The sequence below is a fragment of the Erythrolamprus reginae genome, chromosome 2 (genome assembly GCF_031021105.1).
Source record: "Erythrolamprus reginae isolate rEryReg1 chromosome 2, rEryReg1.hap1, whole genome shotgun sequence".
Taxonomy (NCBI): domain Eukaryota; kingdom Metazoa; phylum Chordata; class Lepidosauria; order Squamata; family Dipsadidae; genus Erythrolamprus; species Erythrolamprus reginae.
This window is the reverse complement of record NC_091951.1, coordinates 89955827-89982757: the sequence shown is the minus strand read 5'-3', so window position 1 is coordinate 89982757 and position 26931 is coordinate 89955827. Positions and strand designations below refer to the sequence as shown.

Here is a 26931-nt window from a genome sequence, read left to right as displayed (position 1 = left end):
AAATCTTATGTTCCTGGGTCACCCTGACCCGGACCGAAAACTCTTCATTTGCAGTGCTTATGTTTGGTCTTTTTGAAAGCTTTTTTCACTTGGAAAGTAGTCTGAACATTTCTGCACACAATGATATGAAAATTGAAATGAAAAAAGTAAATCTTATTGGTTTATTTTGCGGATATAATGCACGCCCCCCCCCCCGTTTTTGTGAAAAAAATTTCAATTTATGGATAGTTTTGCTTGCAAAATGCATTCTATTTTACTAAAGTTGGTGTGGGATTGGTAGCTTGAACATTTCTGAATATAAGAAAAATATAAATGAACTGAAAAAAATGGTTCTTATTGGTTTATTTTTGCCACAAAAGGGCCACCCCCCCTCGGCCTTGCTGTGTGCCATTATTGTCACTGTTTATACATATTTGTCTAGAAATATTTGGAATATCCTTTTGAAAATCAACCACATTGTAGCCAGAGAACTAATTTTATGAAACAAATCCATTTTACTAAAAAAAAGTATGTAAGTTTGAAATTAACAGCATAATTTTTATATAAATTGAAATAATTGAGGCATACTTTATGTGCAAAATAAACCAATATGCATCAATTTTTCCAGTTCAATTTTCATATCATTATGTTCAGAAATGTTCAAGCTACCAATCCCACACCAACTTTAGTAAAATAGAATGTATTTTGCTAGCAAAACTATCCATAAAGTGAAGACTATTTAAAAAAAACGGGGGGGCGTGCATTTCATCAACAAAATAAACCAATATGCATCAATTTTTGCAGTTCAATTTTCATATCATTATGTTCAGAAATGTTCAAGCTACCAATCCCATACCAACTTTAGTAAAATAGAATGCATTTTGCAAGCAAAACTATCCATAAATTGAAAAAAATTTCACAAAAACAGGGGTGGGTGCATTATATCCGCAAAATAAACCAATAAGATTTACTTTTTTCATTTCAATTTTCATATCATTGTGTGCAGAAATGTTCAGACTACTTTCCAAGTGAAAAAAGCTTTCAAAAAGACCAAACATAAGCACTGCAAATGAAGAGTTTTCGGTCCGGGTCAGGGTGACCCGGGAACAGAAGATTTGTTACTTTTCTTAAACAGAACAGCAGGGTTAAAAAACATCCCTCTCACCATCACCGCAGTTTAATTTGAGGCGAGATGGTACAATCTGTATGTAATTCTACTTGTTATGTAAATTTTAAATTATAAAAGGCAAATAAAGACATAATAAAAAGTACCCAAAACACCTCAGCATTGGGGGATAGGGTAATAAATAAATAAATAAATAAATAAATAAATAAATAAATAAATAAATAAATAAATAAATAAATAAATAAATAAATACATACATACAAACATACATACATAAATACATACATACATACATACATACATACATACATAAATAACAACAGCAACAACAACAACAACAACAACAATAATAATAATAATAATAATAATATATTAGATTTGTATGCCGCCCCTCTCTGAGGACTCGGAGCTCTGTTCTAGCTCTGTTAACCCGGACACTGTCATTCTGATTTTAGTATAAAAGGGGAGTTCTGTGGTCAGCTCTGTCTGCTACTAGGTAGCAGCCTTTGTGAGAAAGGAAAATCAAACAGATTTTCAGATGAAAGTTAAAATAGCTTCTTACATATTTGTCTATTTTTCCTGTTTCCTTATAATGTCTTCCCAGAATTTTCCATGTACTCCTTGTGGCCTTGAGACACCTTGTCCTTTTGGATCAACGGAAGATGTAAGCATCTTTAATAATAATAATAATAATAATAATAATAATAATAATAATAATAATAATAATAAATAATAATATAAAGAATATCTCCAGGACCGCCTTCTGCTGCATGAATCCCAGCGATCAGTTAGGTCCCACAGAGTTGGCTTTCTCCGGGTCCTGTTGACGAAACAATGTCATCTGGCAGGACCCAGGAGAAGAGCCTTCTGTGTGGTGGCCCCAACCCTCTGGAATCAACTCCCTCCAGAGATTAGGATTGCCCCCACCCTCCTTGCCTTTCGCAAATTCCTTAAAACCCACCTCTGCTGTCAGGCACGGGGAAATTGATTCCCCTGGGCCCGTTCCGTTTTATGTATGGTTTGTCTGAGATGTATGATGGTTTTTTACATTGTTTTTAACTATTGGATTTGTACTGTTTTGCTGTTGTGAGCCACCCCGAGTCTTCGGAGGGGACGGCATACAAATCTAGTAAATAAATCTTCAGAGAAATGATGGATTCACAGTTGACAAAATGTGCATATAAGCAGGGAGATTACCAATGCTTCATTGAGGGAGGGGTCCTTCCTGACTTCCTACAAGGACGCACTCCTTAAAAAGCTTTTCCTGGATCCAGCTGTATTTAACAACTACCGCCCTGTCTACAATCTTCGCTTTATGGGGAAGATTGTTGAAAAGGTGGTGTCGCTCCAGCTCTAATCGTCCTTGGATGAAGTCCAGGAAAGCACATTTGAAAAGCACGCGTTTAAAAACCGCGCTGCTTTCCCAGGCAGCCGGCTTTGTTGGCCGGAGAAGCAAGCAATCCGGGACTGCGTGGCTTTGCACCGCAACGACAACAACGGCGCCCTAGCAGCTTTTAAGCATGGCCCTTCACGGCACCCTGTCATCCGTTCCTGCAGGAAGAGCCTCGCTTACACCACGCGCCCCTCAGCCCTGCGACTAGTTTATGTGGGGAAAGTCTCTGGAAAGTCAAAATCCCAATGAAGCTTCTTTTTTCTTCAGTAGTCGGTAAGGAGGCAAAGAAGAGGTTGAACTGGTTTTGCGAATTCGCGCTTACGGCTTTCCCCTCATCCGTGCCGCATCCACAACAAGCCCGTGAGAGGGTCGCTCCTATGCGGCGAACGACGTTTGGAAAGAGGTGGTGGAGGGGGAGAAAAAAAAAGCCCCAGAAAGGAATAGCCGCCTTTTTACCAAGCAAACTTGCTGCGGCACGCTCGGCTCTCCCCTCCTGCCTTCCGCCAAGTTGGAGCTCTTTTCTTTCTTTCTTTTTTTCCCCCCTCCCCTCTTTGGAGGCACAGATTTTTTTTGTTTCCCCTCTTCCCAGTCAGCAGGCACGCGTGTAGATAAGTCCAACCACTTCCACCCCAACCACCCCATTCCTGCAGTAAGAGGTCGGGCACACTACCGGGAGGCGGAGGCAGCGTGGGGCTGGGGGCTGGGCACCGTGGAGGGCGAAGGGGTGGACGTGGCTGCTGCCTCTTAGCTGGAGAGCCGGACGGGGGTGGAGGCGACGTCGAAGTCCGGTGCTCTCCGCTCTCTCTCTCTTTCTCTCTCAGCGCAGCTTATAGGTAACAGTGCCTGGGGACAGCAGCAGAGCTCGGAGGCTGCAGCAACGCAGTGCCGAGAAGGACTGTATGTTGGTCCCTTGAAACAGCCGCCACCTCCGTTCGGGTGAATTCAGGGGGTTAGCTGGAGAGCCGGACGGGGGCGGAGGCGACGGCGACGACAAAGTCCGGTGCTGGGGCCATGCAGAGCCGCTCATCCAGGGGGCCGTGGACTGGCAAGCCGCACTCCGCTCTCTCTCTCTTTCTCTCTCTGTTGCCGGCGTGGTGTATGAGAGAGAGAGAAAAAAAGGAGGGGAGAGAGAAAGAAAGCAAGAGAGAGAGAAAGAGGGAGAGATATAGAGGGAGAGAAAGAGAGAGGGAGAGATAGAAATAGAGTGAGAGAGAGAGAAAGAAAGAGAGAGAGAGGGAGAGATAGAAATAGAGTGAGAGAGAGAAAGAAAGCAAGAGAGATAGAGGGAGAGAAAGAGGGAGAGAGAAAGTAAGAGGGAGAGGTAGAAAGGGAGAGAAAGAAAGAGGGAGATAGAAAGAGAGGGAGAGAGAGAAAGAGGGAGAGATACAAAGAGGGAGAGAGAAAGAGAAGAGAGAGAGAATGAGAGAGAGGGACAGAGAAAGAAAGAGAGAAAAAAGAAGAGATAGAGAGGAATTGAGAAAGGGGGATAGATGGAAAGAGTGAGAGAGAGAGAAAAAGAAAAAGAGAAAAATGAGAAAATGATGGAGAGGAAACGAGGGAGAGGAAAATGAAACAAATGAGAGAGAAGGAAGAAAAGAGAGAGAGAAGAGAGAAGTGGAAAGGAGGGAGGGAGGGAAGGAAGGAAGGAGAAATGGAGGGAGTTTGTAGATTTAAGTTTAAATTTACGTGCTAATAAAGAAGTATAAATTACTTTATTACTTAATTACTTCTTCTTTATTTTAAATATTGTATTTGTTCCCATTTTGTTTTTTACTTTAAATAAGATATGTGCAGTGTGCATAGGGATTTGTTCATAGGGTTTTTTTATAGACCGGCCCTCAAACAGTCTGAGGGACAGTGAACTGGCCCCCTGTGTAAAACGTTTGGGGACCCCTGGTTTGAGCTCTAAGCACATAGCACTTATAAGCAGTATCTGAATAATGGGAAACAAACTTCCTATAATCTTCTCGGCTGCCCTAACCACTCTCTGTATGGACCTTCTATCTAAGGCGCTGCTGCCATCATTCTCCAGGCCTCAAAAAGATTTAGATTTTTTGTTACTTAACACATAGAGGTAATAGGAGGAAGTTCCCACATACCTTGTAAGTTGAACATATAGTTTCATCCAGAGGTGGATTCCAAAAAATTTACTACCACACTGTGGGCATGGCTTGATTTTGTGGGTGTGGCTTAATTTTGTGGGTGTGGCTTGAAATTCATGTGACCGGGTGGGGGTAGCTTGGTGGCCATGTGACCAGGTGGGGGTGGCTTGGTGGCTATGTGACAAGGTAGGAGTGGCCATGTGAATCAGCAGGAGAGGCTTGGTGCTCATGTGACTGGGTGGATGTGGCCAACTCAATGTCAAGGGGTGCCTTGCCTGGCCCCTCCCCTGCCAGCCATTCCTTGTCACATTCATCCTCAACGAATCTATAGTTCTGTAAAAATGTTCACCTTTTTTCAACTTTATTATCTACATACTCTAGATCAGTGATTTTCAACCTTTTTTGAGTCGCGGCACATTTTTTACATTTTAAAATCCTGGGGCACACTCTCCTCTCTTTTTCCATCCCTGTCTCCTCCCCACCCTTGTGTGTGTGTTTTTATAAACACTTTTGAACCATTTCCAAAAACAGGTGAGGGCTGGGGGGGGTTTCTCTCTTATTCTTTGGGTGCTTTTTATCATATGCTTTAAATCAAGAGTGACTTATCTCTCTCTTTCCTCTCATTCTCTGTCTCAACCATTTTCTCATTTCTCTTTTTTTCCTCCCCTTTTTGCTCATTTCTCTCTCTCTCCCTTCTTCTCCTTTTCTCTTTCTCTCTCTCTCTCTTGCTTTCTTTCTCTCTGACACTTGCTTTCTCTCTCTCTCTCTTCTTTCTCTCTCTTGCTTTCTCTCTCACTCTCTCTCTCTCTATCTCTATCTCTCTATCTCTCTTGCTTGCTTTCTCTCTGACACTTGCTTTCTCTCTCTCTCTCTCTCTCTCTCTTCTTTCTCTCTCTTGCTTTCTCTCTCACTCTCTCTCTCTCTATCTCTATCTCTCTATCTCTCTTGCTTGCTTTCTTTTTCTTTCTTTCTCTCTCTCTCTCTCACACACACACACTCTCTCTCTGCAAAAAGTTTCGAGACCAGAACCTGAGCTTCCTTCTTCGCGGCACACCTGACCATGTCTCACGGCACACTAGTGTGCCACGGCACACTGGTTGAAAAACACTGCTCTAGATGTACTTATATGGACCACTGAAAGGAGGAAATGGATCACACGCTTTGCCAAAAGAGTATGATAGGCAATAGGTTTTTAAGGGGCTGCCAGAAAGAAGGGGGAAGTCCAAAGCTCCAGAAGGCAAAACAAGAAGCACTTTAAAAAGAAAAAAGACAAAGAAAACCAAAAACAAGATGGTGACTGCATGCACCATGCCAGAATCTCGGCTTCGGCACAGGTTCAGAAGGAAAAATTTTAAAAGATGGTGGTGCTCATGGACCGGCATTGACCGATCCAGTTCCGTGATATCATTGGGATGTCACCAGTGGGTCACTACTGGTTCTATAGAACTGGTCTGAACCGGGAGGAACCCACCTCTCTTTTCATCCTAAGAATCACATTTCCAACAAAAGAACAAAACCAGTTGTCTTTCTCCAATAGGGTGAAATCCAGTCTTGCTCTTTTGATGACCATTTGGAGCTTACGAAGCACTATTATCGAGTCCCATCCCTTCAAAACCGGCTGAAAAACAATAATACTAAAGGATGCAGGAAAACATGCATTAGAGCCCAGTGGCTATTCCGATGTTGTGCAAACCACTATGGAAAGAACTGCCAGGGTAAGAAATGTTTGTTAAAATTCCACACAAAATAACATGTTTTCTGTTCCTTACTTGGTCATTTAGAATAATAGTAACAGCAGTAGTCGCTAAAAATAATGCAACAATTTGTTTTACTACCTATGGGAAGTGAAATGTCCTTATTAGTTCTCACATCCTCTAACTGAAATACAATATGTTCGGTGTATAAGATGCACCTTTTTACTTCAAAAGGGTGTGTCAAAAAATGGGTGCGTCTTATACACCGAACCCTGAGTGGTGGTGGCAGTTGTCCCAAGGCTGCCCAGCAGTCCTCGGCTGAAGGCCGGCAGCTCAGCCCCGGGGATGAGTGGGGCGCGTGGCAGCAGCTTCAGAGAAGCGGGCAGGCATCCCCTCAATGAATCCAGTCAGCGGAGGAGCCCGCCGGGCGGCTTCGATCATCCAGCGGGATGGGGCTCGGGTCCATCAGCCTCCACCCCAATCTCCTGCCTTCGGAGGTGACTTTGGGAGGGCGCAGAGGTTGGCAAAGGTGCGCCGAGCAAAGCTGCCTCAGCTCAGGAATTCTAGAGCTGGTGCCCTCTGCTCGGAGTGCCTTCGCTAACTGCTGCGCCCTCCCAAAGGTGCCCCCGAAGGCAGGAGATTGGGATGGGGGATGATGGAGCCAAGCCCCACCCCGTCGGATAATTGAAGCCGCCCTGTGGGCTCCTCCGCAGGCTGGATGTGTTGAGGGGATGCCCGCCCCTTCTCTGAAGCTGCTGCTGCGCGCTTCACCTCACCTGCCTGGCAGCAGGCGTTCCTCCCGGAGTCCCTGCCGGCACCCCCCCCCCCCCAGTTCAGATGCCCACCAGGATCCGCGCACAAGGCTGGAAGACAATGGCCCCCTCAGGAGCAGCCTTGGCATGCAGCCCTCTAGCCCGGAAGCTGCCTTTCCGGATGACTGAGCTTCTCTGGCAGGAGCAGGTAGAACGAGACGGCTTACTTCGCCCAGCGAGGGAAAGAGGCAGGGTGGTGCTGGAGGTAGCCACAGGTTACTCTCCCTTTGCCTGCCAGGCCGGCCTGGGGTCTCTCCTGAACCCTGGGGCTGTGTCCCGTTTTATTAAGTTTTGGGGCAGAGAGGGGAGCCATTATTTCTCTGCAACCCTCCGTCCCTCTCCCCAGTGGGTCACTACTGGTTCTATAGAACTGGTCTGAACCGGGAAGAACCCACCTCTGTTTTCATCCTAAGAATCAAATTTCCAACAAAAGAACAAAACCAGTTGTCTTTCTCCAATAGGGTGAAATCCAGTCTTGCTCTTTCTTGGCCTTTTGGGGAAACTTTCATGCGGGAGGAAAAGTGAGCTACACACACACACCTCTGGCAACTTTTTCCAACCTCAGCAAGCGTCGTGTGTGTGTGTGTGTGTGTGTGTGTATGTGTGTGCGTGCAGCTCACTTTTCCTCCCACATGGAAAAGTTTTCCAAGAGGGGCAAGAATGAAAAAAGCTTTGGGAAAATAAAACGCCTGCCTGATCCAACGGAAGTGGGTACTGTAGTTGCTTCCCCCCAAGATGCAGCTTGGCAGTTTCAATTCTTCTTGAGGCATTTGAGGTTGCTGCAGTAAATGAGGTTGATTCAAGACCGGGAAAAAGATTTGAAAGTAGCGAGCTGCTGTGCTGCTCTCTTCGGAGTCTCTCTCCCTTGGTAGGTTAGTCACGCCCACCTTTCTTTCCCCCTCCCGCCGCCCCCACTCTCGACATGGAAAGGCAGCCGAGGGGAAAGATGCAATTAGATAAGAATAGATAGGGGGGTGGATAAAATGCGTTCCCAGTTTAAAACTTCCTGGTAAATCTTGCAGCTTCTTAAAGCCTTCTCTCTCGAGGAAATGGGAGTTTAGCTGAATCTTTAGTGCTCTAAAACTGAAGTCTCCAACCTTGGCAACGTTAAGACTTGTAGACTTCAACTCCCAAAGTTCATCAGCCAGCAAAGGTGGCTGAGGAACTCTGGGAGTTGCAGTCCACAACTCTTAAAGGTTGCCAAGGTTGGAGAGCCTTGCTCTAGGAACACTCCTTTTAAGGAGTACTGTATTTCAGGTTTATCATCATCACCATATATTTCCATGCACTTTGTTTGTGAAAATTGGAGTAGTCAAGAAAGGGGTCTTTGAAAACCTCATGGTATAGTAGTAAGGTAATAAGGTAACCTCAGCAGGAAACTGTAATTGTAAAAGATTCTATCGCTAGCCATTTCTGTGACTAAAGGAACATCTAAAAAAATGAATTGTCCTTGTTTGTTTGTTTGTTTGTTTGTTAGGTTAGGAGTGCAAGAGTCTTCAGATTTAGCAAGTTTAAGGCTTGTGGATTTCAATTCCCATTTCTGAGCTAGCATGACTGGTTGAGGAATTCTGGGAATTGAAGTCCACAAGTCTTGAAGCTGTCAAGTTTGAGGACACCTGAGTTAGAGGTTAGGAGTGCAAGGGTCTTCAAACCTGGCAAGTTTAAGGCTTGTGGACTTCAATTCCCATTTCTGAGCTAGCATGACTGGTGGAGGAATTCTGGGAATTGAAGTCCACAAGTCTTGAAGCTGTCAAGTTTAAAGTTTGTAAAAAGTGTACATGGTTTTAAAAAGTATACATGGTTGTAAAAAGTATTCTGCTACACTGGTATTTTATTAAACAATATAATATTACACCATTTGGTTCAGAATACTTTTTTCCTTGTTTTCCCCCTCTAAAATCTAAGCACGTCTTATACACCGGTGCGTCTTATACCACGAAAAATATGGTATATAGATATTTCTAATGTTCCTTTGAATTTAATATAGATGCTTGATTTTCTGTGCATGGCTGTTCACCAATATCGGAACATATCTTAATATTCATGCACTTAATAATTTCTTATTAAGATATGAAATTAAGAAGTATTAATGATTACATTTAGTAGATGATACATGTTTATTAAGCTGTATTGAAGTATATGATAGGCTGTGTATGTTTTAGTGGGGAGAGAAATTAAAAAGAAATGTAATTAGAATTATCCACTCAGAGAAGGATTTAGAAGGTATAAGAGGAAGTAGGAGAGAAGGAGAAAAAAGAGAGTGAGTATAAAGGGGTGTAGAGAAGCAAGAAGGAAGGAGGAGAGGATAGTAGGAAAGGGGAGAGAAGGTGTAAGAAAGAGGTATTAGAGTGGAATAGCCACCTGAGATAGAAAGAGGGAAGTGGAGAGAGAGGATTGAGATAGATTGAATAATAAAATTAAAATAGGAATGTAACTTAGGTTATTGTACTACTGTTTTTAAGCAATAATATATACCTATTAAAGTATATGTGATGTTATTTATGTTTTTGATGTGGAGAAATTTCTTTTGTATCTTTAATGACTTTCACTTTTCCTTCTTCTTGCCAAAAATATCATTTATCTTCTTGTGTGTGGCGAATATTCCATTGATTGGGAAGAAATAAAACAGCATTTCATGGATTTTCCCCAATGTCTCTTAGCAATGTTTAAATGCTGGATTGCAACTAATGCTGGACCAAATCAATAAGCAAATCACTTTTCCTGATTTTCATGGAAGTCATCGTTTGTACTGCAGTACCTGGGCATTTTCTATGCCAAACAATTCTAAGTGCACTGTGTCACGCTGTGTATTGCCAGCCCAGAGACATTCAGAGACATTCAGTAATTAAATAGTTAACTTTGTGTATGTTAGTTTAGCTCCGCCCATGATGATGTAAAATCCTGCCTGGGCTGCCAGCATCACTTCCTTTCTTCTCAGAAGGATCCATCTTTTTCTAAGTCTTCAACAATGTAAGACGCATAGAAATTGCCTGGGATCAGGCATTAGCAATTTTTGTTATTTTTATAATAAAAGTAACTTCGTTTGAAAGCCGTTTCTGTAACTTAATCCATTGCCTCTGGATTTGATTTATTATAGCTCACGCGGGCTGTAATTTATCTACAAAATCTTACACACTGTAGCAGATCCAGCCTCTAACTAACCTTGAAAACATGGTTGGGACTTAAATGGGAAACCCCTAAAATGCCAGACATATAGACTTTAAAAAAAAACTCCTAAAGAAAACAAAGGAAAACCACGTCATGAAAATGATATTTATTTAAGGATGAATTTGCCATTTATGTTCAATTTTGGAACTAAATTCCACTGAATACAATGGGACTCGCTCCCTACAAACTTTGCTTAGAGTTAGAGCTTCAGATGAGTCAGGTTCCCTTACTTTGGCCTCATATGATTACAGTGTTCCCTTGATTTTCGCGGGTTCAAACTTCGCGAATAGCCTATACCACGTTTTTTCAAAAAATATTAATTAAAAAATACTTCGCAGTTTTTTTCCTATACCATGGTTTTTCCCACCCAATGATGTCATATGTCATCGTCAAACTAATATTTTTTCCAAATAAATAACAAAAAAAAAGTACTGTTAATAAATAATTATATTTATAAATATCAGGATCACTAAGTGTCTTATTCATTGGTGTATTTACTTCTGCATCTCTACTTTGCGGAAATTTGACTTTTCGCGGGCGGTCTTGGAATGCATCCCATGCGAAAATCGAGGGAACACTGTATAGGCCTGGAAATCTCACACTTTGGGCAGGCATCCACTATTAATCCCATGATTTGCTTATTGTCCAAAATAAGGTGGTTACTACATAAAGGGCATTCTTGGTTGTCCTAAAGTCAGATCGCCCTAAAGCCCAGCTAAACACCAGAACACATGCAACTGATAAGTGTGCAGGTCAGCAGTGGGTTCTAACTTACTTCACTGCTGGTTCGCTTCCTCCCGCTCCGCATGACTGTGTCTCATGGGTGCATGCATGCTTCGCACACGCATGCACAGTGCCATTTTTTAATTTTTTTTTAAAAAGAGCTGAAAACAAGATGGCGAAGCATGCACAGTGCCGGAAACTCAGCTTCTGTGCATGCTTGGAAGATTTTTTTTAAAGAAAAGTTTAAAAATTAAAATAAATTTTAAAAAGATGGCGGTGCCCATGGACCAGCAGTGACTGAACAGGTTCTATGATATCACAATCAGGAGGAACCCACCACTGGTGCAGGTGTGAAACCAAATGAACTAGCAATTAGGCTTCCAGGATCTCCCTGAGATCATTCAACATAAATAAAAACTATTACTATACATGGGCAAATCTATGCAAGGCAGGATTCATTAAAAGGTGTGGAGGACCCTTTACAGCAGTGGTTCTCAACCTTTCTAATGCCGCGGCCCCTTAATACAGCTCCTCCTGTTGTGGTGGCACCCAACCATAAGTCTAGCCCCAATTCTCCCAACAGAGCTTGAAGCTGATTGGCAGGAAGGTCAGAGGGACACCCCCATTGTAAACACCTGATTGGTCAGATTGTAAAAATATGTTCCAAGGTGCCAGAATAGAAGCTTTAGTTCCTAACACCAGGGGAAATTTGTCTTTTCTCGTGGTCTTAGGTGACCCCTGTGAAATGGTCATTCGACCCCCAAAGGGGTCCCGACCCCCAGGTTGAGAACCACTGCTTTACAGCATCATGTGAAACTTTTCTTTTAGAAGGATAAAATGGTAACTAGCAGAAAGTTACCCTGATTTTTAAAAACTGAAATATTAAACAGAATGTTATTCTTCATCTCCCTAAGTTTATTTTTTAACAGTTCATGTATACAGTACAATCTTGAAGGAACTTATCTCTAAGCATAATCTTAGTTATGTGCAATTGACAAATCTGCTAACAATTGCGGTGATTAAAGTACCTAAAATAACTGCAAAGCGCTGAAGAAAAATGAATACATGCACCACACATGAAGTTTCTAAGATGGAGGAAATTATTATGCGTAGCATATAATACAGTTGTTTCTAGGAAATGGATAAAACCATATGGCCAAATAGACTGGGGTCTGCCTGGAAAGTTACTGTGACTTCATTTATTCTTTTTTTCTCAAGTGATATATTGGGTTGAAAAACATGTGTCGGTTCTGCTTTTTTTCAGTGTGTCCCGGAGGGCTTGAAGCACCATGCCAAAACCATGGTACATGTGATGATGGGCATAGAGGCTCAGGACAGTGCAAATGTAATGCAAGTTTTATGGGAGTGGCGTGTGAACTCTGTACTCCAGGGCATTATGGGCCAGACTGCAAAGGTATGACAATGTTTTCAACATAACAAAAGCTAGTAATTAGCTTTTCCTCACTATTTGCCACAATGGTACCATTTGCATTGTTTTTGGAATTCCTACCGTATTTTTGGAGTATAAGATGCACCTTTTAGCTCCCTAAAAGAGGCTGAAAATTCAGTTACATCTTCCCAACTCTTATCTTGCAGGTTCTTTCATTGTTACTGTCTGAAAAGAATGTTTTCCAAGCTCCAAGTCTTTGCAGAGTTTTTTTCATTACTGTACTCTAACTTGCTCCAAGTAAGTTTCTTTCCAGCCCTAACCAGGTGTTAATGATGTTCCCAGCTCTTACAGCTTGCAAGCTCTTTTATTGATGCTCTCTGCTAAGAATGCTTTCCAAGTCCTATCTTTGCAGGTTTTTTTCATTGCTCTAACTTGCTCCAAATGTTTCTTTCCAGCCCTAACCGGGTGCTAATGATGTTCCCCGCTCTTATCCACTTGCAAGCTCTTTCAGTGTTATTCTCTGTAAATAATGTTTTCCAAACCTTGTCTTTGTAGGATTTTTTTATTGTTCTACTTGTTCCAAATGTTTCTTTCCAGCCCTAACCAGGTGCTATCAATGTTCCCAGCTCTTACCAGTGTTCTGTCTGGGTGCCCCCAGACTTCAACACCAACTGGAAAAAGCAGCCAGACACGCTGGTAAAATCAAAAGCACTTTATAGTTTGAAAAATAAACACAGAGAAAAACCTGTTCTTCCCAACAGGCAGGCTATGAGACTTCACAGCAGAGTCCTGATGGCCAGACAATACAGCAGACTTCTTGCTGGCACACCCACCACTGTAGAGAATAAGACCCACACCTTTTTCCCCCAAGGTTTCAGTATTCAAAGTCACAAACCAGAATTCCAAGACGCCAAAGATCACAGCCAGGTCCCAGGACTCCCAAAGATAATACTCCACAAGCCAGGAAGGGTGGGTCTGCCTTTTCAGCCTTTCCAGAGAGCACCACACCCAAACCCAGCTGTTGCCTCTTTAGTGCTGAAAGTACCTGGCTAATTGTCCCCTTCGTTGTGTTGCTCTTCTCTGCCGGAGATCGATTATTGCTTGTGCATTTTCATCTAAGGAATCCAGGCTGCTTGCTGGGGAGAGCTCCCTCTCGGGGGACTCTGGCTGTCCTCCCTCTCCCTCAGCCTGAGATTCCTCCTCCCCGTCTGCCTGAACCTCCTGTTCCTCATCCTCCCCCTCTGAGCAGGAAGCCGGCAGAGGATCAGCCGTTCCCTGAGGGGCCTCAGACGGAATCACAACAACCAGCTTGCAAGATCTTTCATTGTTACTCTCTGCTAAGAATGTTTTCCAAGCCCTAAGTCATTTTTGCAAGCTCTTTCATTGTTACTCTCTCCAAATAAGGTTTTTTTTAAAGCCCTAACCAGGAGATAAAATAATGTGCTGAAACTGACCAGACTAAGGATGCTACCCAGATGAATATCTGGTAAGCAGATTCTTTTTCCTATTTTCCTCCCCAAAAGGTGTGTCTTATACTCCGAAAAATATATTTTCTGCATCAGGTGTCCAGGGGCATTTGAGGATTATAGTAGTGATTTTTTTTTTCTTCCACCTACTCTACAGTACGTTCAGTGGAAGGAAAAGTATGATTTAAAGAGATATCTGCATCAGAAGTGTGTTTCAGCAGGTTTTGATTAGTTCTGGAGAAACACTAGCGGAAATTTTTGAGTAGTTCAGAGAACCGGTAAATACCATCTCTGACGGAGCCCACCCCCATCTATTCTCTGCCTCTACCAAAATTGTTCTTTGGATATACTCAACGTTTTGTTTTTCTCATTTTCTGCCTCATTCTTCATACAATGCTTTAACGGTCATTTCCATGCTCTGCTTGCAGGATGGAGGAGTGGTGCCCCCTTTGCTAATAATCTTCTTCCCATCACTCTGTGATTTCCCTGTCATTACATTCACTCAAGTGCAGGGAGACATTGAGGTTACAGATTGCCGAAGAGGAGGATTTACACTAAAAGATAAAACACTCAAACATCCATGGGTGACCTAGTAAATTACTGCTTATCGGGACTTCACTTAGATGTTTTATCCCTTGGTTTAAAAAAGAAGGTAAAAATGAGGCGGAATGACCAGTGAAAAAAGACGCTTGGGACAGCATCATACACCACACCACTTTCTTAATCAAAGACTGTGACTGGTGCTTCCTTTTCATTGCAGAGTGCAGTTGTTCAGCAAATGGGATATGCAATGAAGGGCTGCTCGGAGATGGCTTCTGCTTCTGCTCTGCGGGTTGGACAGGAGAACACTGTGAAACCAAACTAGGTAAAGCAAATAAATCTCAGGGCTGGCACATACTGCAAAGTACAACTCCATAGATCAGCATTTCCCAACTTTGGTGACTTTCAAAGTATGCAGACTTCAACTCCCAGGATTTGTTTCAATGACCCTGCTGGCTGTGGAATTCTGGGATTTAAAGTCCACACATCTGGAACTGGCCATGGTTGGAGAAACACTGCCCTAGAGGGAGGCCCAGTAGATTTTATCAAATGTCTTCATTCCTCAAAAAAGGTAGTAATGCTTTCCCCCCTTTTTTTTGCCATCATTCCTCTGATTTCTTAGTTTATGGATTTTATATGGTATTTCAAACATGTATAACATCTTGGGAAGCACTATAGATGGAGATTTAAAAAAGCAATTCAACACATCAAGATAATTGAGCCAGAAGTGTGCAGCAGCTGCCAAAAAAGCAACAGAGTTCTAGGCTGCATTAACAGAGGGAGAGAAACAAGATTACGGGAAGTGTTAATACCACTTTATAAAGCCTTGGTAGGGCCACACTTGGAGTACTGCATTCAGTTTTGGTCGCCACAATGCAAAAAGAATGTTGAGACTCTTGAAAAAATACAGGAAAGAGCAACAAAGGTGATTAGGGGTTTGGAGGCTAAAACATGAAGAACAGTTGCAGGAATTGGGTATGTCTAGTTTAAAGAAAAGGAGGACCAAGGGAGACATGATAGCAGTGTTCCAATATCTGACCATCAGCATGCAGGCTCATATATTTTTGAAATCACAGGATTTTCGGAGTTCCTATATGTATTGGAAGAACTCTGTTCTCTCTCTCTCTTTTTTAATCCCATTGACTTAGAACGTATATCAATTCAGAGAGTTTTATCCAGTTAAATTTCTCAGTTAGTTTTTTCTCTAAAGCCAAGTAAAAATAAATGACCTTGATTCCCCAGCAGTACATTGGTAACATGGCTTTCCCCCACCCCTCATGATCAAAAGGTTTAAACAATAAACAAAGTCAGACTAGCAAATAGTTATAATAAGGGGAATGTGAGACCTGAATGATAAGCTGTAAACATCATGAAATTTGGCAGCACTGATGAAAATGTCCCTAAGTAACCTTTTCCATCTTGCCCCAGGCAAATAGCCATTCACTGTAAAATTAGCTTAACATAGTTTTAAAGAGCAAAGGGATTTACCAGCAAAGAAAAAAAAATAGACATGAGTCTTGCCCATTTCTGTCATTGCTTTTTGGTTTTTCCTTCGTGTCCAATAGCGCTTGGCCACCACTGTACTTGATTTTTAAAAAAAAAAAAAAATCTAAAAATAGCAATGATGATTCCCCTTCCCACAATCCCAAACATAGAGGTTACTTGCTACCAGCCTTCTTAAGGTTTTGATTGAAATTCACCTATTTTATGAACTGTTGTATATTGTCCATCAAATTGAACATAACAGATTCTGTGAAGTTGCTTATCGTATGGTTATTGGTTTTATTTACTTGTAGGTTTGGTGTTGATTGGTTGCATTCATCGCTTCCATTTGCATTGGGCTTTGATAGCCAGATTTGGCATGGATGGCAATGAACAAGAGTGGGCAGAATGCATGTTGAAATCTCTTTTGTGTTCATCATTACTTTGATCCCAAAGAGATGAACTTCTTGAATCTCCCTCTCTTTCTCTTTCCCTCTCTCTATCTCAATGACATAGTTCTTACTTAACTATGGTAATTGGGATATCAACTCCATCACTAAGTAACACAATTATCAGGCACAATATCACTTATGACACTAGCAGTGGCAGCCCCAGCGGCCACCTTTAAGCAAATCCTGCATGGTTACCGTATCCTACAGTCACGAGATTGCTCTTTGTCACCTCCTGCTGGCTTCCTCGATGACTTGGCTTGCCAGAAGCCAGCAGCAGAGTTCACAAATGGGGAATGTGCAACCACGAGATACTGTGAAATCATAGCTGTGAGCCACTTGGTGAGCACATGAATTGCAACCATGTGATTGCAGGGATGCTGCAATAGCCACAGCTATGAAGACCTACTGTAAATCCCCCGTATTCCACCCTGTCATAACTTCAAGTTTAATGAGTGGTCATTCAATGAGGATTAAAATTTTGCCCAGAAAATTGCAAGGACTAGTTCAGGCAGTCACCAGGACTCAAAAACTGACTTAAAAGCATACATACATACATACATACATACATACATACATACATACATACATACATACATACTTATTATTATTATTATTATTATTATTATTATTATTATTATTATTATTTATTGGATTTGTATGCTGCCCCTGTCCGTAGACTCGGGGCAGCTAACAACAATGATAAAAAACAGCATGTAACAATCCAATTAATAAAACAACTAAAAACCCTTATTATAAAACCAAACATACACACAAACATACCATGCATAACTTGTAATGGCCTAAGGGGAAGGAATATCTTAACTCCCCCATGCCTAGCGATAAAGGTGGGTCTTGAGTAATTTGCAAAAGACAAGGAGAGTGGGGGCCGTTCTAATCTCTGGGGGGAGTTGATTCCAGAGGGCCGGGGCCGCCACAGAGAAGGCTCTTCCCCTGGGGCCCGCCAAACGACATTGTTTGGTCGACGGGACCCAGAGAAGGCCAACTCTGTGGGACCTTATCGGCCGCTGGGGTTCGTGCGGTAGAAGGCGGTTCTGGATGTATTCTGGCCCAATGCCATGTAGGGCTTTAAAGGTCATTACCAACAGTTTGAATTGTGACTGGAAACCGATCAGCAGCCAGTGCAGGCCCTGGAGTGTTGCAGAAACGTGGGTGAATCTAGCGAGACCCACGATGGCTCTCGCGGCCGCATTCTACGTACATACATACATACATACATATAATCATGCCATGCAGATTATTTTTATTTTTACCCGAAATCTGTTGGGGACTGCCTACCCAAGAGCAGTTGAACCTTAATCCTTAATCTTAACCACAACACAACTTACTACCTGTTCTCATGCTACCTCAGTTGTGATAAATAAGTCATGCAGACAACTGGATGAGAATAAAATATGTTCAGTACAACTGTACCATGTGCATTAGAAGCATGATCCAGAAAGAAAGGATTTCCTTGAAATGTAGTTGTGACAGGTTCATCAATGGCAGTGAAAAGTGAAAGAGTTGATTTGGTAAATAAGGTTAATTGGGTAAACGCTGCTCAATTGGAGGTGCTGCTCCTCGGAGAGGGGTGGCATACAAATCTAATAAATTGAATTGAAATTGAACTATTTCATTGAAGGCATTTTAATGTATATACATTCATAACTGAAATTTTCTTGGCAGAAAATGTGTAGGCAGCAACACTCCCTTTTCCAAAGTGGGGAAAAGATTTTTTTCTGTAATGAGGACTTCCCATTGTAAAATCTAGCTGTCAGGGTTCCAGGTAATAGATCCATTGCAAGCAAGAACTCCAAGGCAGGAAGATTCCTCAAAGAATAGCTTTATTGGTAATATCAAATTGGCACATATCTGATGAAAAGCAGCTCTGAGTGGCTTATTGGTTTTTACCAAATTAAATGTAAACGTTTTACCCCTCAACCCAAACAATCAGCCACAAGACCCATCTGCAGGTCTGGTGACATCATTCCACCGTCTCCCAGCCAGGTATAAGAACAGCCTTGATTCCCAAGGGAAAGCATTTTTATTTCAGTTACACAACCCCAGCTATCTCTAATCCTCCTCTCCCTATCTCTTACTCCTGTGTGGCAAAACTGAAGTTCCATTATGGTTTGACCAAGTCTGCTTCAAAGTTGACATTAATGGAATTGGTAGGTGCATTAATACATAACATTATTTAAGCTATGTGTCTAATTCTGAAGTAAATTTATTGATTTGCTTGCTTTGTTTGCATATATATTTAGCTGCAGTGCCCCAGTGCTCCCCAGCCTGCCATCCAAATGCTATCTGCCGAGCTAATAATACCTGTGAATGTAACCTCTATTATGAAGGAGACGGAAAGACATGCACAGGTATGGTTGCAATTGCGAACGGTGAATCTAAACATTTGCAAGTCCACCCTATTTTGAAAATGTTAGTATAATTTCAGGATATAAGACTATATCCTTCACAATAACATTGGATGCTTTTCTGTTGCATTGCTTTAATTGGTTTCATTTTCACAGAAGCTCTCCAGTAAAGGTATGCCTGGTTTTTCATGCAAGGTATATGGCATCATGCAAGATCTTGCAAGGCATGTTATTACCATCAGAAGCTTATTTATTTATTTATTGTTTATTTATCAAATTTCTAGGCCGCCCTTCTCCAGAGGACTCAAGGCGGCGTAGGAGTATAAAAATCAATACAAAATTACAGATAAAATTATATACCCCGCCCTAAAACCTAAGTCTTAAGAATTCCCAACAATAAACACATTCATTCAAACTCATCCAACTTATCTTCCATACTGTCCCTTCCAAGGCCTGTATGCTGAGAATTTTCATGGTTATCATCATTATCATTTGTTTAGAGCAGGGGTGTCAAACTCAAGGCCCATGGGCTGGACTCGATCTACAGGGTGCTTAGATCTGGCCTGCGGGACCACCCTCGAAACAGTGAAGGGACAGCCCTTGGTGCCTCTGCCAGTGAAAATGAAGCATGGAGCCCTCCCAAGCTTGGTTTTTGCTGGCAGAGGATTTCAAGAGGCCATTGCAGCCGAAAATGGAGCTTGGAAGCCAATTTTTGCTGCAGAGCACTCAGGCCACCACAGGCATCCCAACACAAGTGGTGTCGAGCTGGTCACATCCATACTGGCCACGCCCACCTCAGCTCCCCAAGGTCAAACACAATGCTTATGAGGCCCTCAATGAAATCAAGTTTGATACCCGTACTTTAGAATTATTAGAATCCTAGAAAATCTTTCTGGGAGAAAGTCAGTTTACAATGTAAACTATTATTTGATAGTTCAAAAATAGAGAAGAATCATGACTCTAAATTTAAAGATACCAAACCATTGTAGAAAACCTTTTGGAATGATTCCTGAAGATATAATCTTGCCTGATCTTTTCCAATACTTTTTTCATCTCATTTAAAAAAATTAAATTGGACATTGATCAGAAATTTCAATTTCTCGCATCATTTTTATGAAAATAAAAACTTATGGGGGTTGTAGCAGTGATTATTTTTATATACAAAATCCTGCTTATCAATTTTATTTATTCATTCAATTTCTAGCTGCCCATCTCAATCAATGAATCTGAGTGGTTTACAATTCAAAAATATTACTGTTGGAGATGAAGAATATCAAAATAAGTAACATATTTTACTGTACAACTTAAGTAATTTCAGAAGTATTTCATCTCCCCAAATACCTTCTGAAATATGCAGACTAGTATCTATTATAGCAATAAATTCTGAAGAATAGCATTAGAATGCTAGCATTCCTCCTTGTTGGTGAGATAATTTTTTAAATTTACTCAAACTAAGTGATGCTCACTGCTTTCTTTGCATTAAAAACTTGCTAAAAATAGCAATAGCACTTATATACCGCTTCTTAGTGCTTTACAGCCCTCTCTAAGCAGTTTACCAAGTCAGCATATTGCCCCCAACAATATGTGCCACCATAGCATGAGGTTTGCTTATAATTAAAAATATAAAGCAATATAACATTTAAATGATTGAGGAACTGGGTTAGAGCTAGGGTCAGGATTTGGATTAGGAGGAAGTGGAACCTAGAACATTTTAAAGGTTGGGTGTTTTTTTTAAAGCTATTTTGATTGCATGTTCAAGCAATTAAGACATCTCCCCCAGGCTTTTTTCTATTTTATGTTTGGTATGTATGTGCTGTATGGTTTTTAATTGTTGGGTTTTATATATATGTATGTATGTATGTATGTATGTATGTATGTATGTATGTATGTATGTATCTGTATCTGTATCTGTATCTGTATCTGTATCTGTATCTATATCTATATCTATCTATATCTATCTATCTATATCTATCTATATCTATATATATATATATAGACATATACATATAGACATATATATATAGGGATTGGAAACTGTAGCCTAGAAGATGATTCTCTGCCTTGCAGGGCAAAGGTTGCAGGTTCAAATCCCAGTGGGTATGGCTAGCTGATGAGGCCAAAATAAGGCCGAAATAGATCTATCCTAGTCTCCCTTAATTTTCAAATTCAGCAAAAAAACATGTGACATATATATATATATATCTACATAAATTGCTTATATCTACATTTTGTCAACTGTGAATCCATCATTTCTCTGAAGATTTATTTATTAGATTTGTATGCCGCCTCCTCTGAAGACTCAGGGTGGCTCACAACAGCAAAAGAGTACAAATCCAATAGTTGAAAACAATTTAAAACCCTTAATATAAAAAACAATCATACATGTCAGACAAACCATACATAAAACGGAACCGGCCCAGGGGAATCAATTTCCCCATGCCTGATAGCAGAGGTGGGTTTTAAGGAGTTTGCGAAAGGCAAGGAGGGTGGGGGCAATCCTAATCTCTGGAGGGAGTTGATTCCAGAGGGTTGGGGCCACCACACAGAAGGCTCTTCCCCTGGGTCCCGCCAGATGACATTGTTTCATCAACGGGACCCAGAGAAGGCCAACTCTGTGGGACCTAACGGGTCGCTGGGATTTGTGCAGCAGAAGGCAGTCCTGGAGATATTCTTTATATTATTATTATTATTATTATTATTATTATTATTATTATTATTATTTATTCTAATGTTCCAAAATTGACTGGAAGTCAACTCAAGCAGTACCAATGTCTGGAATTTTTGAACCATTATAGACTTTACTCCATAAGTAATAGGCAGTGTCAAAAGTTATGCATTACTGAATGGCATTTTCTGATGCAGTGATTGACCAGTGTGGAAGCAACAATGGTGGCTGCAGCAACCATGCTAAGTGCACACAGAATGGAACGGATGTCTCCTGTACCTGCTTAATGGACTACCAGGGTGATGGCTACATCTGCGATCCTATTGACCAATGTGCAGATGGGAGGAATGGACACTGCAGTGAGCATGCAACTTGTATTACCACAGGCCCAGTAAGTATCGGACACATCTCTGGATGCTCATATTTCTAACAGTCTTTCTAAAGTGAGATCATTTCAAGGTTTTTTTTAGAAATTGTTTGTAGAAATTTGGGACTTCTTAATAACTTTGTGGCAAATGTTTCTGTAGTGACTTCCTTTCAGAGAGCTTTCTCCCAATTGGCTGGAAAGGAAGAACAACGGTGCACAGTGAAATATGGATTTACTGTTCTTCTCCAATTATCATACTTACTCCAAATATTAAGCACTATTGTTTTTTTAATTTATAGTAGGTTCATACATTCCTGTCCCATAGGAAGTTCTTTCTTTCTTTCTGTAAAATGTCATGCTCCATATAAACAGAAACTACTGTGTTTAACTAGTTGGCAGTCCATTTTTGAAAAGCAAAAGTAACTTTCGGATCAACAATAGACCTTATGTTTGGGGGGGGTGTAACAATACCACTTAAATTTATATACCACTTTACAGGGCTTTACAGCCCTCTGTAAGCAGTTTACAGAGTCAGCATAATATTGCCCCCAACAATCTGGGTCATTTTAACGACCTTGGAAGGATGGAAGGCCGAGTCAGTGTTAAGCTTGGTGAGAATCAAACTTCTGCAGTGAGCTAGCTCACACTACTGCATTCTAACCACTACGCCACCACAGCCGCACCACAAGGAATAGTAATAGCAACAGCACTTAGACTTAGCATTCACAGCACTCTCTGGGTAGTTTACAAAATCAGCATATGGTCCCCAATAATCTGGATTCTCATTTTACTGATCTCAGAAGGATGGAAAGCTGAACCAACCTCGAGCCCCGTCAGGATCAAACTCCAAGCTGTGGGCAGAATTTGCCTACAATACTGCATTCTACCCACTGCGCCACCAGGGCTCAAAGAAGTGCCATTTTAGGGAGTGCAAATGCACAGGAACCTGAAAGCACAGATCCCTAGCTACATAGCAATATTTCCCCTAATATTGGAAGTGCAATAAAAATAGTGGTATAATTTAGGAAGTAAATCCTTTACTAACTGTGGAAAGGAGGTTTCAGTGATTTTTACTGTTTCATCTGGCTTGCTGCTGAGTTCTTTTTGATTGTCCTCTCTGACTGTCAAGGGTGCAGTTACACCTAGCTTCCTTGCCTTGCAGAATACTCGGAGATGTGAATGCAAGGCAGGTTACATGGGAAACGGAATGCAGTGCTTCGAGGAAGTGATTCCCCCCACAGACCGTTGCTTGGAAGACAATGGGCAATGCCATGTGAAGGCTATTTGTACTGACCAGCATTTCGAGGGTAGAATTTTTTTTCTATTCTATGGTCCCTTAAATGGTCCCTTCATTCTTTCTACTTTTTATTATATTACTTGGAGGGGGAGATTTGCTCATTTGGAAAGGAGACTCTTGCCTCTTACACTGGCGTAGTAAAAGATGCCTTTGTGATCTGTAAAGGCAAATAATTGGTCAGGTACAAATCAATTTTTTTTTGTTTTGGTCTCTTACTTTAGGATAATCTACATTTATTAATTTGATTCCCAATTCTCCCCCATTTTTTTTTTTTTGCTCCTTGTGATTTACTTCTCCTTTCTTTGGAGGAAAAGGAATGGATTGGATGCTGTTGTGCCCATATAGACTAGGGAGACTAATCTCTGATCCAATGTGATTTTTCTTATTCTTTGCATGCAATTTTATCCAACAGTCTTAGAATAGCCTAGTTTCTTTGAACATGCATTTAATTAACTTCCTTTTCTAACATCACTCCTATTTTTGCTATAATCCGTGATTGTACTTTGCTTAGATATCCATTAAAATCCAGGCATTTAGAATAAAAATATTGAACATCTCTTCTAACTTTTCAAAGTGTCTTTTTCTAAATCTAACCCGCATCTCAACAAAGCTTAATAAACATATTTCTGTGATTGTTCTCCAGACAAAACAGTTGGTGTGTTCCACCTGCAGTCTCCTACAGGAAAGTACAATTTTACCTATGGAGAGGCTGAAACCTCATGTGCAGCTGAGGGAGCTACCTTGGCCACTCTTCAGCAACTGTCTGCTGCTCAGCAGGTAACACGGTGATATCAATTCATTTAGTGTCTCAGGTTTTGGTCTGTGCTAAGAGTCACACTAGATATGCTTTCCTGCTGGACTTTGCCTCCTTTGTCTCGAAGAAGTTTTAAAACTCCTGATAGATCCCACTGAATCCTCACTTTTTCATCTACTTCATATTGAAATAATGAATTCAAACAAATTCAGAAAGTAATCCTTCAAGGGATGCCATCCAATTATTTCTTTAAACAAAAAAGTGAATGACTCAATGTGAGTGTATTTGTTTTCATACCATGAGAAGCTGTGTCATGCCTCAGTTGGAACCTGAATCGGAGATGGAAGATAAATAACTGTGTGTCTCCGTTGGTTGTGGAGGAAACTGTGAAAGGGCAAAGCTAGGCTGGGCAGAGCAGGGGAGAGGTAGAAGAAGGGAGAGGGGATTCAGATAAAGACCAAAGTCCATCCCCTCCTCATCCTGGGACATGCAGAGAAGAATGCAGAAGAGAGCAATAAGGGTTCTGTGGCTTACAAGGAAGGGAGGGGGTCTGATTCCCTTCACAAGGCACACCTGGGGATGGAGTTTAAAGGAGAGGCATTTGAGAGGGGTGTTTGTTGTTGTGTACCGACTTTGAACTTGCCAAGAAACCTTGTATTCCCTGTGTGTTGTTCTGGACTGATCTCTACCTCTTGTTCCCTGAACTCCTTGCTTTGTTCTTGTTTGTGAGATAAATTTGGATTTATTGCCTTGCAGACAGCGCTGGGCTGGACTAATTGTGACCAGAAGCTGTTGACATTTGCTTGGGGGAGAGTTGGAGCATTACAAAGCCTGGTTTGAGCTGCCAGCTGTTTGTGATATCTCTGTGCCATCCCATGGGTCATCACAGGCTGGCAGCCACATTTGGCACATGGGCACTAGAAAAATGCTATACAAAGGAAATGATAAGTTGCCTCTTTCAAGCTAGACAGGGCATAGCCCACTGAGTGCCACATTAAGAAAGCTTCAGCTTATTGCTGTAAAAGGTTATTATTTTTCAAGACAATTTTATCAAGGTATGAATAGCTTGTTGATATATATCTGAGTATTGAAATAATGTTTTAATTGTTTTGAAAAGCCCTACTTTCTGTTTTTCTAGATGGGGTTCCACCTCTGTATAGTAGGCTGGCTTTTTAACCGTACAGCCGGTTACCCAACGGTATACCCAAGTCAGAACTGTGGTACTCATCATGTGGGCATTGTAAACTATGGCTATCGAAACAACATCAGTGAAAAGTGGGATGCCTACTGCTATCGAATTCAAGGTGAGATAATAAATGAGGTCATAAGTATCATCTCGTTTATGCCTTTTCCCTGCATAAGAACTTTTACAAAAACTTTGTCTTCAATTAAAATAACACCAAATGTTGTTTCTTTTTCAGATGTACAGTGTAACTGTAAGGATGGGTACATTGGAAATGGCTATTATTGCACAGGCAGCCTTTTGGATGTGTTGGCTCAACAGGCAAACTTTTCAGTCTTCTATTCAGTAAGTTTTAGTAGTACCTTCATCCTGCAGCCTTGTTGCTGTGGATATATTTGTGAATGACCAGTGAAACACAGGTGTTAATTAAGAAGATGATGGCATCTTTAAAAAAATCATTAGTGATAATTATTCCTTCCTTCAAACCTGGTCCAGGCATAGCTACATTCATTGATTGGTTGATTGGTTGATGCGTTGATTGATTGAAAACATGTACAAGATAATAGATATGGTAAACATAAACAAAAGCAAAGTAGGTACAGGTAAATTTGGACAGTAGGATAGGGACAGTAGGCACAATGGTGCGCTTATGCATGCCCCTTATAGACCTCTTAGGAAGGGGGTGAAATTGACTATAGACAGTCTAAGGTTATAGTTTTGGGGGTTTGGAGAAGAAACCACAGAGTCAGGTGGTACAATCCAGGCATAGATCACTCTGTTGCTGAAGTTGTATTTTCTGCAGTCGAATTTTGAGCAGTTTACATATTTTGTGCATGTGTGCTGTTGCAGTTGAAGCTGAAGTATTCACTGACTGGTAGGACATTGTGATAGATGATTTTATGAACTACATTTAGATCAGATTGAAGTCAACATAGCTCTAGGTTTTCTAAGCCCAAAGTTTCAAGTCTGGTGGAATAAGGTATTCTGTTGCGAGCAGAGGAATGGAGGACTCTTCTTGTGAAATATTTCTGGACTCTCTCAATTGTATTAATGTCCAACATGCCGTGTGAGTTCCAGATGGGTGAGCTGTATTCAAGGATTGGTCTGGCAAATATTTTGTATGCTCTGGTTAGCAATTTAAAATTGCCAGAGAAGAAGCTGCACAAGATTAGATTAACAACTTTTAGTGCCTTTTTGGCAATGTTGTTACAATGGGCTCTAGCACTTAGGCCATTAGATATGAGTACTCCAAGGTCCTTAACAGATTGAGGGTCATCTAGAAGGTTGTGTCCTCCAAGTTTGTATTTTGTGTTCTGATTCTTTTTGCCAATGTGTAAGACACAGCATTTATTGGTTGAGATTTGAAGTTGCCAATTATCAGACCATTGTGATACATGGTCTAGGTCTTTTTGAAAGGTAGAAGTATTTTTGGTGGTGTTGAATAGTTTAACTTCATCAGCAAAGAGAAAGCAGTTACTTACAATATGATCACAAAGGTTGTTTATGTAAAGAATGAATAGTATTGGTCCTAGAACACTGCCTTGAAGGACACCACTGTTGACAGGTGAAGGAATTGATAGGGCACTTCCTATTTTAAACATTTGTTGTCTGTTTGACCAAGAATGCAGTTATCCTGTCATGAAGGGGACTAGAGATGCCATAAGATTTTAGTTTTTGAAGTAGTTTGTCATGTACTACTGAATCAAAGGCTTTACAAAAGTCTATGTAAATTGCATATATTGATTTACCTTGATCGAATTGTGAAGTCCATATGTTTTTGCAGTGTAGGAGTTGAAGGTTAGTGGATAATTTTTTCAGTGTATGATGTTTTCTTAAGGATAGGATAAACATAACTTGTTTTTAATAAAACTAATTTATGCAACTTTCTGAATGCTCCACAACAGCGTCTCATTATTCAGATCCAGTACCAGAATTAATGAAACTATATTCAACTATTCCTGAAAGGATCTGG

General features: G+C 41.1%; 1 protein-coding gene across 2 annotated transcripts in view; it reads left to right on the top strand.

Moving 5' to 3' along the window:
- STAB1 (stabilin 1) overlaps nt 1-26931 on the top strand; it is a 162829-nt gene that overhangs the window by 130121 nt on the left and 5777 nt on the right. For both annotated transcript variants that reach the window (XM_070738665.1, XM_070738666.1), the window contains 10 exons: nt 1710-1769; nt 6138-6315; nt 12262-12411; nt 14614-14718; nt 18589-18696; nt 21556-21749; nt 22888-23032; nt 23666-23799; nt 24915-25080; nt 25198-25304. In XM_070738665.1, the coding sequence (XP_070594766.1) occupies nt 1710-1769; nt 6138-6315; nt 12262-12411; nt 14614-14718; nt 18589-18696; nt 21556-21749; nt 22888-23032; nt 23666-23799; nt 24915-25080; nt 25198-25304 (1347 nt within the window). The remainder of the gene's footprint in view (nt 1-1709; nt 1770-6137; nt 6316-12261; nt 12412-14613; nt 14719-18588; nt 18697-21555; nt 21750-22887; nt 23033-23665; nt 23800-24914; nt 25081-25197; nt 25305-26931) is intronic.